General features: G+C 45.3%; 7 protein-coding genes across 7 annotated transcripts; 3 read left to right on the forward strand and 4 right to left on the reverse strand.

The window, feature by feature from the left end:
- Positions 1-642: 642 nt before the first annotated feature.
- On the forward strand, positions 643-1,105 carry EDB91DRAFT_1235851 (uncharacterized protein; the record flags this gene model as incomplete). Its single annotated transcript, XM_041321378.1, has 3 exons — positions 643-736; positions 785-998; positions 1,045-1,105. The coding sequence occupies 3 exons, from the start codon at positions 643-645 to the stop codon at positions 1,103-1,105; spliced, it is 369 nt and encodes a 122-aa protein (XP_041180555.1).
- Positions 1,106-4,418: 3,313 nt separating this feature from the next.
- Positions 4,419-4,763, forward strand: EDB91DRAFT_1048347 (uncharacterized protein; the record flags this gene model as incomplete). The annotated part of the gene is made up of 2 exons (XM_041313395.1): positions 4,419-4,526; positions 4,590-4,763. 2 exons carry the CDS (start codon positions 4,419-4,421, stop codon positions 4,761-4,763), a joined length of 282 nt encoding a protein of 93 aa, XP_041180556.1.
- A 1,136-nt stretch (positions 4,764-5,899) lies between these two features.
- EDB91DRAFT_1235852 (uncharacterized protein) lies at positions 5,900-7,847 on the reverse strand (the record flags this gene model as incomplete). The annotated part of the gene is made up of 5 exons (XM_041321379.1): positions 5,900-6,409; positions 6,467-6,562; positions 6,692-7,327; positions 7,388-7,681; positions 7,743-7,847. The coding sequence occupies 5 exons, from the start codon at positions 7,845-7,847 to the stop codon at positions 5,900-5,902; spliced, it is 1,641 nt and encodes a 546-aa protein (XP_041180557.1).
- Positions 7,848-8,042: 195 nt separating this feature from the next.
- Positions 8,043-8,309, reverse strand: EDB91DRAFT_1038511 (uncharacterized protein; the record flags this gene model as incomplete). Its single annotated transcript, XM_041312848.1, has 1 exon — positions 8,043-8,309. A coding segment is annotated over one exon (267 nt), but the record flags the coding sequence as incomplete, so codon positions are not given.
- A 1,267-nt stretch (positions 8,310-9,576) lies between these two features.
- On the reverse strand, positions 9,577-10,153 carry EDB91DRAFT_1038644 (uncharacterized protein; the record flags this gene model as incomplete). Its single annotated transcript, XM_041312849.1, has 3 exons — positions 9,577-9,708; positions 9,876-10,021; positions 10,075-10,153. Coding segments are annotated over 3 exons (357 nt in total), but the record flags the coding sequence as incomplete, so codon positions are not given.
- A 6-nt stretch (positions 10,154-10,159) lies between these two features.
- EDB91DRAFT_1245458 (uncharacterized protein) lies at positions 10,160-12,214 on the reverse strand (the record flags this gene model as incomplete). The annotated part of the gene is made up of 6 exons (XM_041322548.1): positions 10,160-10,428; positions 10,483-10,670; positions 10,723-11,270; positions 11,323-11,430; positions 11,482-11,994; positions 12,044-12,214. 6 exons carry the CDS (start codon positions 12,212-12,214, stop codon positions 10,160-10,162), a joined length of 1,797 nt encoding a protein of 598 aa, XP_041180560.1.
- A 511-nt stretch (positions 12,215-12,725) lies between these two features.
- On the forward strand, positions 12,726-13,414 carry EDB91DRAFT_1245459 (uncharacterized protein; the record flags this gene model as incomplete). Its single annotated transcript, XM_041322549.1, has 3 exons — positions 12,726-13,000; positions 13,055-13,294; positions 13,354-13,414. The coding sequence occupies 3 exons, from the start codon at positions 12,726-12,728 to the stop codon at positions 13,412-13,414; spliced, it is 576 nt and encodes a 191-aa protein (XP_041180561.1).
- Between the last annotated feature and the right edge of the window lie 482 nt (positions 13,415-13,896).

Genomic DNA, 13,896 nt, shown 5'->3' on the forward strand with positions numbered 1-13,896 from the left:
CTTATTTGGCACTTGTCACTACTTTTGTCACTTATCAATAATGGGATCTACTTATTTTTCTTGAACTAGCCACCCCACCCCACCACCCTCCACTTGAGTGTTTCAAATTGCTAATAACCTATCAAATACATGTTTGATAATGATAGAATATAGTCTTCTCAAGTGTAGCTGCCTAGGGAAAGCATTTAAGTCAAAATCTTCTTGCTACTGTTTTGGCATTTCCACTTGACTAAAACAACCAATGTGGTTGTTTTGATATTGTCAAATGAGCTTCTATAGTCTAACAAATATTTTGGTGTACTCTAGTTGAGGGTGGTGGGCCCAGGTGGCTAGTTGAAGAAAAATAAGTAGATCCCATTATTGATAAGTGACAAAAGTAGGGATAAGTGCCAAATAAGTTGAAATAAGCAATGTGTGAATTTACTGATGTGGGTCACGGGTGTGGGTACACCTCGGGTATGGGTGGGGGTCTGGTCCCAGCCCACCTGTACCCTTACCCGTACCCTTGCCTCAGATTGACACATGAAAACAAATGTAAACTTTACCAAAACCAAAACTCAGGTTGAGAGTGCTGCTGACGAGCTAAGTATGAGCACCCTTGTTCAAGCAAACCTTCTCATTAATAAAAATATAGAATGGTTAATGAAAGAATGGACCTCACCAGTATATGCGTTCTTTGACCCAACACCATGCATCATTGAGAATGATGGTTGGTGGACACATGAGTTCAAGTGTAGTGCATGAAGATGCAAGACCACCATCCGATGGTATTTGGATAAAAAAGATGCCCAGTCCACTGGAAATATGTGGAAGCATGTCAAATTGTGTTGGGGTGATGCGGTACTGAAAGCTGCTGATGATGCAAAGGATGCAAGTGAGGTCCACACCAAAATTGTTCTGGGAATCCTGCGAGACGGATCAATAACAGTGTCCTTTGAATGCAAGGGGAAGGGGAAGGTGACATACTCCTACCATCAACACACCTGCACTGAGACTAAGTAAGTCTTTGTCACTATGCAGCCAGACAAATTTAACATGATGCAGAGCTGAGCTTGTGCATTGGGTCTCCGAAAGCCTGCAACCATTCAAGATAGTCAAAGACTGAGGATTTCAATTGTTAATGAAAACAGGCTGGCTGGAATACTACTTACCTTCCCCAACCACTATCTCGCGTGACGTATGGCTCGTTTTTGCATGCACTTGACAACGCATTGCTAAAATGTTGAGAGTTAGTGACTTCATGCTCAATATGAATGAAACTGACTTGACGGCAAGATGAATTTTAGGACGCATGGACATCCACCAACCATAGAGCCTTTGTGGTGGTATCAGTCCATCTCGAGCACAATGGAATCCCACTGAGTCTGCCATTAGACATTGTTGAGGTGGTGAAGGTATGTGAAAGACTTATGAGGTGCCCACACACAATGACATGACAACTTGACCAGTCCCATACTGGTGCGGAACTTGCGGCAGTATTTGCAAAAATGCTAGAAGAATTTGGAATATCAGACAAGGTATAAGGCGTTTAGGAGAAAAAGGAGAATAAACTTACTTGCTAACTTGTCCCACAGCACCCGCTGGACTTGACCTTTGATATGCTGGACTATGCTGTCGTCCATCGGGAAGCAATTGACGCAGTCACTCAGCAGCATGACCTAGGATTGTGCAAGTTTGAGCTTGTCGACAGTGATTGGGAGATAGCCAGCCAGTTGCGGGACATATTGAAGGTAGGTGTGGGTCCCTTACTGGAAATTGCTTACTAAACATGTCTTTCAAGATTCTCAAGGACACCACATTGTTTTTCTTGCAGGGGACACCTAATCTTGCGAAGGTTATTCCCATGATGGATTTGATTGACGAGTGACTCACCACCTACTCACACAACAAGAAATATTCTGATTCTATCCGTGCGGCTGTTTGCCTTGCCAAACGAACACTCAACTGGTACTACCAGTTGATGGACAAGTCTGAGGTATACTGGATTGCTATGGGTGAGTCTTTTTTTGATTTAAATAATAATATGATACTGACCTTTGTTTATTTATTACTACAGTACTGCATCCACGCCATAAATTGGCCTATTTCAAGAATGCACGGTGGGAGGACACCTGGATTGAGACTGTGGCCACACTTGTCCTGCGATGGGTTTGAATGGTCATACCTCGAGGTGGGGATTCAAGAGAACAGAGATGTTATCAAGATGTCAAATACTATGGCTCATGAGGTATGTGTTTTTATTTTTATTTTTGCATGGCTCAATATCATTAACTGCGACTTGACTTTTTAGAATTTATTTGACAATATGCCAGCACTGGCGCCACCCAAGTCCACTGACCTGGGGGATGAACTGGAGCACTACCTCAATGCTGATATTGAGGATGTCCCTGATCCTATTGCCTGGTGGCATGAGTGCTGTGCAGTATATCCCCACCTTTCTCATATGGCCTTAGACTACTTAACAATACCTGGTGAGTCCATGCCTGCCCTCCTTTATGGGTTTGTTCTGACATGTTTTTTGTCACACATTTTTCATAGCTACATCAGTCGATGTTGAATGTCTGTTCAGCCAGGGATGCCTTCTTCTGTCTCACATGCGCTCACATCTGACCGCTCAGTCTACTCAAGCACTCCTATGCCTCGTTTATTGGAGCTGCCTCAACCTCATCAAGACGGAAGACATTGTCAAGATTAGTTCCCTACCTGATGTTGAAGATACTGATGAGCAAGAGCTTCGAGGATGGTTGGGACTGCATTGAGTAGCTACATAGTACATTTTTTGTAACATTTCATTATAGTATACTATACCCACCATGGGTGGTACCCTGGGATGTTATACCCTCCTACCCATCACTACACCCATACCCTCAGTGTGGGTATGGGTACATCTTGGGGTAAGGGTACAGGTGGCACCTGTGATACCCCAGGGTTTACCCATGCACATCCCTAAGTATAAATTTGGCCATGTGTGACTATATGAAGATAGTATACTCAGTTGTGCACTCGAGAGAGACAACACCTGTAACATTACCTATACAAAGATAGTATACTGTAGGTAATCGGCATAAGTTAGAAACACTAAGAATGTAAGGAATGAAAAGAGTACTAACCTCAGTCGCACACTCGAGAGAGAGACAACACCTGAGGTATGAATCACGTATCATAGAAGACTAAATACAAAACAGCTAGAGTTTAAAAGTCTGGTTGGGTCCGGTCTTTTTGCTAATTTTGGCAAGACCAAACCCAGACCGGACTGTCTAAACTCAGTTTTGTACTACAACCTGGACCAAACCCTCTGAGACCGGTTGTGTGCAACTGCAACATGGTTTGCAGTCGGTTGCAGACCGGTTGCAGACACAACCAGTTGGCAACCATGTAAGACTGGTCCAGACTGGTATGACTGATGAAATTTACTTGTAGAATGACAGAAATGTACTACTAGTATAGTATGGGGGAAATCAGTATCATACTACAACGTGTTTGCCACCAGGCATACTTAGCATACTGTCTCAAATTGAAACCTCACCTTGAAAAAAATCAGACTCATTCTCTTACTCCACAACCCTCCAATTCATGATGTCGAACCCATGGAAGTCTTCATGCAAGTGGACAGCAACTGCAAAAGCTCTTGCTGGCTCTGAAACACGGAATGCAACTCAGAAAGGCTCTTGTTCAAGACCTCCAAAGTTACCAAAGAATTCTAAACAAAAAAGACCCATAGTCAGTGAGCAAGAGTCCAATAGCAGCAATGACTCGAGCCCTCCAGAACATCAACACACTTCTAAGAAGAAAGCATCCAAACATGTCCAGAAAGGCAAAGCTCCAGCCCCCAGTTAACATTGAGGAAGTGCATGATCTTGCTACCATGGGAAGCAAGCCTGAAGTGATAGAGTGTGACTCTAGTGCCGAGGACAGTGATAATGATGAAGATGAGGCAAGTAAAAGGACACTGTATAAATTCAGTGTTAGCTCACTGGTATGCACAATAGCAGACAAACGATCTGGGGGCACACAACACAAGGCAGATCTCCCAGATCCATTGATAATAAAGAAACAGCAGGCTAGCAATCTACTCACTGTGTTCATGGAGAAGTGCATGGTGAAGTTTGTTGGCATTGATGGTGTAGTAGATACAAAGAAAGGACACTGGTGTATCATTTGCAAGTGAGTTAGTATAAAATAGCTTGCAATGGGCAGTCAACTTACCATAATTTCCAAGGGATGATGAAACATTTGTAAAGGAGAATGGGAAGTGGAAGGTGTTTCATCTAGGTAGTAATTCTTCATGTCATCAACACATACACAGCTACTATGAGTTCTACAAGGCCAAATATAAGGAGCTAGGGATCCAGGAGAACCACTATGTGATACCTCGTGAGATGTTGTGAGAGCTGGAAAAAGAGTTGAAAGGAAAGCAGATGAAGATCGATAGATTGTTCCAGAAGACAGAGAAGAAACAGTTACAAGAGTTTTCAAGAGATTCTGTACTGCATGCAGTAGTGGAATTTGTCGTGTGTGATGATCAAGTGAGGCTGGTACCATATTCATATAATTGTGTTGTACTGATGCACATGTGTTTACTACTTTAGTCTCTAGTGTTGGCAAACAACACCACCTTTCGAAACTGCTTAGTTGCAATGCATCCAGCTGCAACTGTAGCAGATTTGCCTTCAACACACAATGTCACAACATATATTCACAACTCATTCATCAAGCTCATCAAGGATATCAAGGCTGAGATGCAGGTACATTTTTTTATTTGATAAACAAATACATTTTCTAACATATTTAATAGTCCATAAATACTGGTCGTGTCTCGACAACGACTGATCTCTGGTCCATTGACCAGACCAAGGCATTGTTCCTGGGACTTACTGCTTACTGCACATTGGATTCATATTGAGAAGGGAAGATGGGATCTATGGTCACATGTCATCACATCAGGAAAAAGGGTTTTTGCCATTTTTGGGCTGTTTATGCAAATAGAGACACTAAGGGCTATATTTAAATATATGTACGCTATATTAACAACTTGAGTGATATAGAGTTAGACTCTTGCTATAAATCACACAAATCATATATAGAGTTAGACTCTTACTATAAATCACACAAATCATATATAGAGTTAGACCCTTGCTATAAATCACACAAATCATATATATACTAAGTATTGACTACCAAAGCGTCTGATAAGCAAATTTACTTGACCAATTGTTAAGAAGAAAACTGTTGCATAAGTCCAAAACATTAGCAGACTTCCAGCTGGAAGGCCAACTAATGTTAGGACCCAAGTGAGGAATAAGATGACAAGATTGACGTATAGTAGAAAGAGAAACTATGTCACCTGGAACAATGTTGTTGTTCTGCCCAATAGCCTTAGTGACTGAATACATATTATGGTGTCATCCTGGCCGTTTAGAGAGTGTGAGCCATTCCACATAAGCCAAATGTTCCTTAGGCCAGGCAACTATAGCATCATTCATGAAAGGAATAGAGTCTGGAAGGCGAAAAATGACTTTTAGCCTTCCGACTTTCATACCTGCAAATGTAGTATTGGTCAGTAAAGCTTAACTTGATAGGAAGTACTAGTAGCATTAGGTAGCGCACCATGAAGTCCAGTGGACTCAGCTTCATCTGACTGCACAACAACTACAACATCAAATCTCCCATCTCCCACGTCCTCAGCTCTGCCTTTCCCTGGCTTAGCCCTGACTGAATCTATCTCCTCCCGGCCATCTACATCATTACCAAGAGTGTCCAATGAAAATTTAAAGGTGTGCCAGACATCCAGTTGATGGAAGGGTAAGCGTGCGTGAGGGAGCTGAATGCGTGATATGGCTTCCCCTCTGGGAAGAAAGCGATTAAGATACACCCTCAAATGGTGCAAAAAAGAAGGACATCAGTGTTTTGATATGATGCTGGTGAGCAGCTGAGAAGGTGATGCCGGCTTCTTGGATATGGCTAGCCCTACTCCTGGACGCTTTTCAGACTCTAGTGCATCCTGTTCCTCCTGCTCCCTCTCTACTTCAGTTGGCTGATAGTCCTTCAAGTAGGTTTCGAACATTGCGACCTTTTCCTGACGACTCAACCACTGAGTCATCTGTGGTAGTTCATCCCTGAAATTGGTAGCCCTCCACCCCTCCTTTGCGTAGTCAATGTGGAAATGCTCAAACATTTCTGTGTTGTAATTATCAGTAGTACCAAAATTTCTAATACACTCAGCATAATGCTGCATGGAGTGCAGCTTAGGGATGTTTAAGTGGTCGCGGATGCCTAGATCAATCAAGATGCACTTGTTGGCATGGTACTGCTCTAAGGCCACTTGAAGATATCCCAGGGAGTCCTTGTTGTGTGAAGGATACTGAGATATATATATAAAATCCAGTAGTGCCCGATAACAGGCCACCATCTATAATTTTTAAACGAGAGTGAGTATACGATTCCCAATGAACTCCAATGAACTCACTTGAGACGGAGCTTTCCCTATTATGCACCCCAGAAGTATCCTTCCCATGTCTTTCCTCTCCTTCCCTGATATCTGAGCCAGGTGAGACCATCCATTCTTGAAATGTTGCATACCAAAACAAGGAGGAAGCGATCTAATCCTAGCATCCAACTCAGCGTCAGTCATCACACTGCTGCACCAGTGGACGAGGTGCTTTACCACCCCCTGGTACAACTGATGCAGTACATCAGGGGTGATGGACATGTGTATGTCGCAATGTGGGAACCCCTCCCAGAATGGGCACCTCACCCCTCCTGAAATGTTGTCCTGCTTGCAGCGCTCCTGAAAGTTGCTGATAGACGTAGAGTTGGCCCTGGCAGCTTCTATTATTTTGGAGGTTTTGTGTTGGGTCCTCCATGGACCGGGGTCTTCATTTCCCATCTGGCTATTATCCACCTCACACTTTGGACAGGTACCGTACTCAGCACAAGTTACCAGGCACTGCTCTGGGTAATCTGCCACATAGCATGCTAGTATCAGGTGCACCATACGCACTTTACCGTCTCCTCCAGTCACCTCAACACCGCTTTTTCCTGCTTCTATTAGCGGCTCCAAAACTATCCGCATAGAGTCATGGAAGAGCTGTTGAATGCAGGTAGATTTTTGTTTCTTGCTGAGCTCAACGCCAACCATCTTGCTGACAGAAAGGTATGCGACAAGGATACAGGCATGCTGGGATGGTTTCCATCTTATGGCTCTGGGAAGGTTCCCCAACGTAAGGTAGACAGGGTAGGCACTCTTGTCGCCAGCAAACTGGGTGAGCTGGGTCTTGTCAGTGGCGATGATGACTGGAGCCACACAAGACCCTGCTGGAAGTCTGTCCTGAGGCAATGAAAAGGGAAGAGTCAGTAAACCAGTACGTAGAAGTCATTGGACGCTCACTTGGACAGTGTTCCACCAGTCCCCAGTCCACATCTCATTGTAGATTCTACTATCCCTGGAAGCATTAGTGAAAACCCTCCTGGGTCTATAGACAATATCGTTTGCGTGTGCTGGATTTCCAAGTAATGTCTTGACAGCATCGATCGGATTCCGATGATAGATGGTATGTTTGTGCTCTGGGTCATTCTTGAACCAAAGTTCGCGAGTCTTCCAGCAAGCACGTGGAGGTACACTGTCGACAATCTTGTGCAATCCCCTAATATTATGGTATGAGAGACCTAGTCTTTCAGAGACCTGTTGTTGGAATGCATTAAGCAGAAAGACAATCGTGAGGTAAAATAGAACCAATGCTCACCCCAGGTATTGCCATGAGTCGATCAAATGATTTGTGACCTATGCCGTCCTGAATGGCCCAGCAGGCAACTCTCCACTCTAGCTCAGACTCAAAAGGTGCAAACATTTTCATTGTCATGGATGTCCCCTCTCCCAAATCTTCCATCTCCACGTCTCTGTTGGCATCAGATCCTCCAAATTCTCTCCTCCATCTCTGATGCACCGTTTCATCCATACATATCACCTTGCCTGCAGTGGGATGCACATCTTCAACTCGCATGTCTGAAGCAGAGGATGGGACGGGGGATCTTGGGTGTTCAGGTGGGTTCCCGATTGGAATGAGATCGAAGAGTCTATCATGGTAGTCTTCCATAACTTGACCTGGTTCCTCCTCCATTTGTTCTTCCAGTCCATCCGTAAGAGGCTCATTTATTTCTCGCATCAGTACATCTTCATCAACTGCGAATTCTCCTGGAAGGGTTAAAGCCCTCAGCTTCCCTTTCTTGTACCATCTACAAGACTTGGCGGTACTAAGATGAGTAGCCAGTCCTTGGGTTGTCCTCAGGCGCTTGTGACAAGCAGGACATACTGTAGGGTCATCGTCCTTAGCTCAAGTGTGTTCAACATTCACATTTAAAGCCTGCAGGGCAGAACGAAAGCCTGTCATCTGGGCAAAGGTAAGATGGTAAGACAATGCGATGGTCTATAAATGTTGAGCTTACAATCAAAAGATAAGAAGCGGATATAGGGTTATCCTAAAGAGAAGGCGTCGGGCATTGTGTCCCACGCCAATACTGCGACAATTTTCACCGACAGTGCACTCATCATCCCGCCTCACTTGGGAAAGTTCACAACCCAATTATTGCAAAACCGTATATGAAAGCTACAAAATGATCGCTACAAAACCACTTGGGCGAATGTTTGTCAAAGTACATGAATGAAGGTTTAAAAAAACATGATCCTCAGTCCAGCCATTGAATACATGCAAGCAACCTCACCACTAAGTATCTTATCCTCTGGATTTTCTCTGATGCTTCCCTTCCCCAGAGAGATTGGATGAATTGACAGACATGCCAGCTGTACCAGATGATGGGAGGACTGATGATGAAGTAGTCGCACTGGAACTGTCACTGTCCTGCAATAAAAGTGCCTTGTGCTTCTTCGATCCCGAGGTGTTCTCTGAGGTCTGCAAGCCCTGGCGCATCTTGTCGGGAGTGTGGATTTCGAATCCGGCGAACCCAGAAGATGCAGAGATACGGGTGCCTGAAGGTGGTAGGGATGCAGGCAGGTATTCTGTTTGGCTAACCATGACCACCTGCTTGGAGGTCAGGTTAGTCAACGAGTTGTGGTATCTCTCCCTCGCTGTCATGATCAATGACCTGTCTGGTGCACCATCCTTGTCCACCGGTACTGCATCGATCATCTCTCGCAGGACATTGATCAGCTTGGCATGAGTGAGCTTCCAGCGCTTCTGTGCAGGAAAAGGCCACAGCAAGTCATAGATCTTCCTCCATATTGCCATCATGTTGCTGACCTTCCAGTACGGATCAAGGGAACGCTCGAATGCATCCCACGTCAGGTTCTCCTTTTGCATTATCACTTCATCATCTTGGAAGTTGGTAACGCCGAACTTCACCCATTGAGGCACCGAACAAGAACGCACAAGAAGTTCCGGAGAAGTGGCTGTGGGTGCAGTAGTTCTGGTATGACTGCAGTGTGCTGATGTGAGGGGGGGGTGTGTTATTCTCGCCCCAACCTGCATTAGAATGTTTGAACTTCTTTGCAGTGAGGTTGGCTGAATCAACTGTAGTGGAAATCCCCGTCTCTATGGGATCAGTATTACGAACAGGGACAGGCCAATCTTGAAGTTGATGGTAAGGACCCGTAACATTCACCCTGAGCACGAATGCGAGAAAGATAAATGACTCTAAATCATGGCAGATATTGGGGGGATGCTCTCGGTCAACACTACTGTAAGGGAAAGTTCCCTACTTTCATGAGCACTCCAGCAAAAAGCATGAAAAAAGGATGAGCGTACTGTTGTAGTCCACTTCTTTTTCTCTTCCAAAGCTTTCTCTGAGTCATCCAAGAAGTCCAGTGCTAAGCCAAAGTCCCCAATCATTCCAGGACACATGGGAAACCACTCAGATTCTACTGTTTCTCCACAGAATTTGGGCACGCCCTCATCAATGCACCAATTAGGCACAGCGTGATCTTGATCCACTATGGGCACCCAAAACCATGTATTGTCGTCACTGGTATCACGGTGGATTAACCCGCGTAACCAAGCATTGATATGACCTAGGTTGTGGACTCTAAGCATTCTGAAATTTCGGACTGAGATGTGCACTCACCCTTCAAAGCACCTATCAACCCTGAGAAGAATTCCCGTCGACAGGAGAACCAGGTACACCTGACTGCGTTGGTCTTGAAGACGGTTCAATAGTGCACAAGGGGATAGATTTCCGCGGACAAGGGCTTCATGATGTTCGCAACACTGTCTGGTACTCGCGCCCCATCACAGTCAATCATCATAACAGGGTGCGTGGACATGCATTGATCACGAATAGGGAGGTGTCTGGGGTAGGAACCTTCTTTGTCCTCATCATCCCACGCAGGTTTGGGCCATCGCTTGAACAAGACTGACTGTGACTTCTTCTCAGCCTCAGTGTCAGGAATAACGTCAGGATACGGAATCTTTTCTTGCTCTATTAAACGAAATGAGATGCAGATCAATGAGGCACAGATAGTTCAGAATGCACCTAGTTTTATGCGAGCCTTTTGAAGGCGCTCTTTGTCCTCCAAAAGTTGATGGATCTCTCCATCCGGTAAGAAACAGTCAACCTGCCAAACTTCTTTTACAATCAAAGTCTCTTGATCAACCCTCAGTTGCTGTCTTGGGCCTCTGACCACCATCACCTGAGTGGTGCGGCCAAATCCGGCAATACCACTATAGATGATTGAAAGCACCGAAGTCGGCACCATGTCTTCTTCTGTGGTACTGTTTGCCTTCATCAACCACAAGGACAAGTTGTTTCGTGGAAGTGGGAGCTTGGTAGTAGGGATCATATCCGAGATAGCGAAGGTCGGTATGCATGAACCAAGATAAGACTTGCATGTATTTGATGGGATCGGCGTAGATATCGATGGGTTCAGAAAAGGCCCCACAACCGCGAGTGAAAAGAGCGATCCTCATTTCTGGTCCAGTCAAGAGAGCTCCTATGAAGAAGCGACGATGCACTTGGTTAGTGAAGACCAGATGGGAAACTTCTACCATGTACTCCTTGGATGCCTTGAGAAGAACCTCGGAGTGGCGATACTTGACGTCAATAACGGATTTAACATTGGACCACTCGTGTGAGTCGTTGGTCACAAGGGTGATATCCGGCTTGCGTGCGCCAACCCCGCTTGTCTTGGATGATGCTGCCACCCCTGATCTGGCTTGAAAGAATGTGGTACCTGTGCTTATCCAATGGTGATGAGGATCGTCGGAATTGTGTGGTTGTATGACTCCCAGCTCTGTGAGGTACCGATCCACCCACAAGCACATCTTCACGCTGGGAATGAGTTGTGAAATCTGTGTGCAATGGATGCAAACTCACCTTGTTCAAAAACTCAACCAGGCGCACTTCATCGGAAGGACTATACAGCCAAGGACACACATCCTTTGACCAATGACTCATGACGAATCCTTCAGCTTGGTTTAGTGCCTGCAATGAGAGATTGTGAGGGTATGTCGTCTGAAAACAAAATGCACATACCTCTGTGACAAGTGTCTTAGTCACAGCCATTGTGATCGCAGTGTTTGTGTCAAGGTCAGCAACATCCGCAACTTTCATCAAAGCACTGAGAAGTACAGTATTCACTCTCTGGGTTTCTATCTGGGTCTGTACAAGGATATTGGTGGATGATGGCGTCTTCTTGCTGGGCACTTTATTTGACATCACTTTGCAGCCTACTTCATGTATCTTCTGCGCCATGTCCTGAAGTGTGTCATCTGTGAGGTTTACAGAATGCAGAAGAAATAGTGTGCGGAGGCGCGTGAACAGATCATAATATCGGCCGTCGTTGATGCAAGTTTGCTTGACAGCCTGCAAATTGGCCTCATTGAGGAAGGATGGCATGGATACACTGCCATTCAGAAGAGGGAATGTATTCAAGGAGCAACATCTGTTATTGTGGAAGGCGCGGTGTTTTAGGGTCTTCACAGCCCAATATTCGGTATCTGCCTGGAGTGGTCCCTTTGCATCCAGGTTATGGACACAAGAACCCATCTGGTGGCATTTATCAATAAAGTGAGCAAGGCATGATGGTCCAACTGACATGGTAGTGAACTCTTTTGAACTCTTCTTTGGCATTTGGAGGAGTAGTGTCAGTTTGGGGGAGAAGTGCAACATTTTCCGTTCCAGTCTGGTGGAGTGTCCACCAAACAAGCAACCCAAATCCCACATAAAAAAGGTTAGTACTAATCAGTTTGTCAACAGATGCGCTCATACTCCATATCAACAAGAGCAACAAAGTAAGTCTTCTATACAACTGCGATGTTCGAGGCGATCAAGATGAGTTGCATTCACAGATTTACCAGACTCCATTGATAACCGTTAGTGAGTCAAGCTGGGCCTTAATGGTAAGGTGCTTCCTTGTGGGAATTTCCCGCCCATCAATCCAGCGTGCATTACTGCGAAATGTTTCACTACCAAATAAGGAGCTGCCCGCACACCATCCAGAACAACGAGCTCTCGAAAGATGACGTCTATTCAAGTTTCCTTTGGCGACAAAGAATTTTCTCTGGTTTTGGATGCCCTGCAACTCATGCAAAGCAAGCTAGCTGTGACTCTTGCTAATCGTTTACTTACCCACCCATACCCCACCTTCACCACATTCAACCGAAGACGATCCAACGGGAGGCAGACAATACGCAGGTGGACGTGCTCTTTCGGGTGGCAAGGGATCTTACTGGGTGCAACCTTACCGTCTTTGCCCAAGGAATTCCAGGAATTTGGCTATGGGAGGAAGGTGGACCATCAGTGAAAAAACGGCCCGTTCTTCCAACATCTCTGCAGAAGCCTTCATTGGGGTGATTGTGGCCATGGACACTGGTCTTCAGTCGGATCTGTCCCAGTGGATGGAGAGTATTCGCTCTGTGGCATCTGAGATTCAGTTTTCAGGTGCTACTGTGACATCTTTGACTTACTGGTGTAAGGTTTGGGGTGGAAAGGGTGTTGGGTGGAGTTTGATTTCCATGGTGAACTACATCCAGCTAGCAATGAAATGCCAGAGGTGCGTTTCAAACATTCATTCTACTTTCATGATCGTTAATCAAATGGGCTTTAGCATGATAGATTCATCTACTAATTACAGCGATTTATACAATACCCTACCAGTGGACAGACCTACTCTTTACACCTTTCTGTTCTGGATTGCCACCCGTTTCAAGTTCATGCACTTGGCAGCAGGGGGGTCATTCTATTTTAATTCTAGTGGCCGCCAAAGACCTGCGATGGACTGTAACTGGAATGCAAGCCAACGTGCCCTAGGAAATCGCCAAGATGTTGAGAAGGCCGAATTCCTGCGGTAAGTCCCGCCCAGCCCATATCAGCAGTCAGTTCCTGTACCTGAAAAAACTGGAACAGAAAGCGATTTACAGCTTCTCATAGAAAGGAGAATTATACCGATGATATCTCGTCTGCATAAAGCGCTACCTTTGAGCATGCCTGGTGCGTTTGTAGCCCTGGACCGGGAGGTGGACTGGACATGCATTAGGGACACTGACCGCCTTTTTGATGGGGTGAATACTAAGTAAGGATCATCTTATCGCTGTTCACACAGGTATCTAATATATCTATTTCAGTAATTACCAGCTCCTTCTCGTCGCAAATCGGCGTGGAGGTTGTAGAAGTTGTTAGACCCTTGCTGGGACGATACATTGAGCCTGGGGTGCATCACCAGGTCATTGGGGATGTAGGCGCAGCAAGAACTACCCACTTACCCAAATTCTTCGACGACTCTACCTCCATCAAGACCTTCCCAAGGTTGATTTCCATAGAGACAGCCTTTAACCATAACACTCCAGAGAACCGACACAATCCGGTTAACGGCAACAAAGTGCAGAACTTGCTGTGGACTATCGAGCAGCGAAAGATCGTTGAGGAGAGTCAGTGCAACAATCACAATCA

Source organism: Suillus paluster, assembly GCF_016628075.1.
Source record: "Suillus paluster strain FC165 chromosome Unknown EDB91scaffold_10, whole genome shotgun sequence".
Taxonomy (NCBI): Eukaryota; Fungi; Basidiomycota; class Agaricomycetes; order Boletales; family Suillaceae; genus Suillus; species Suillus paluster.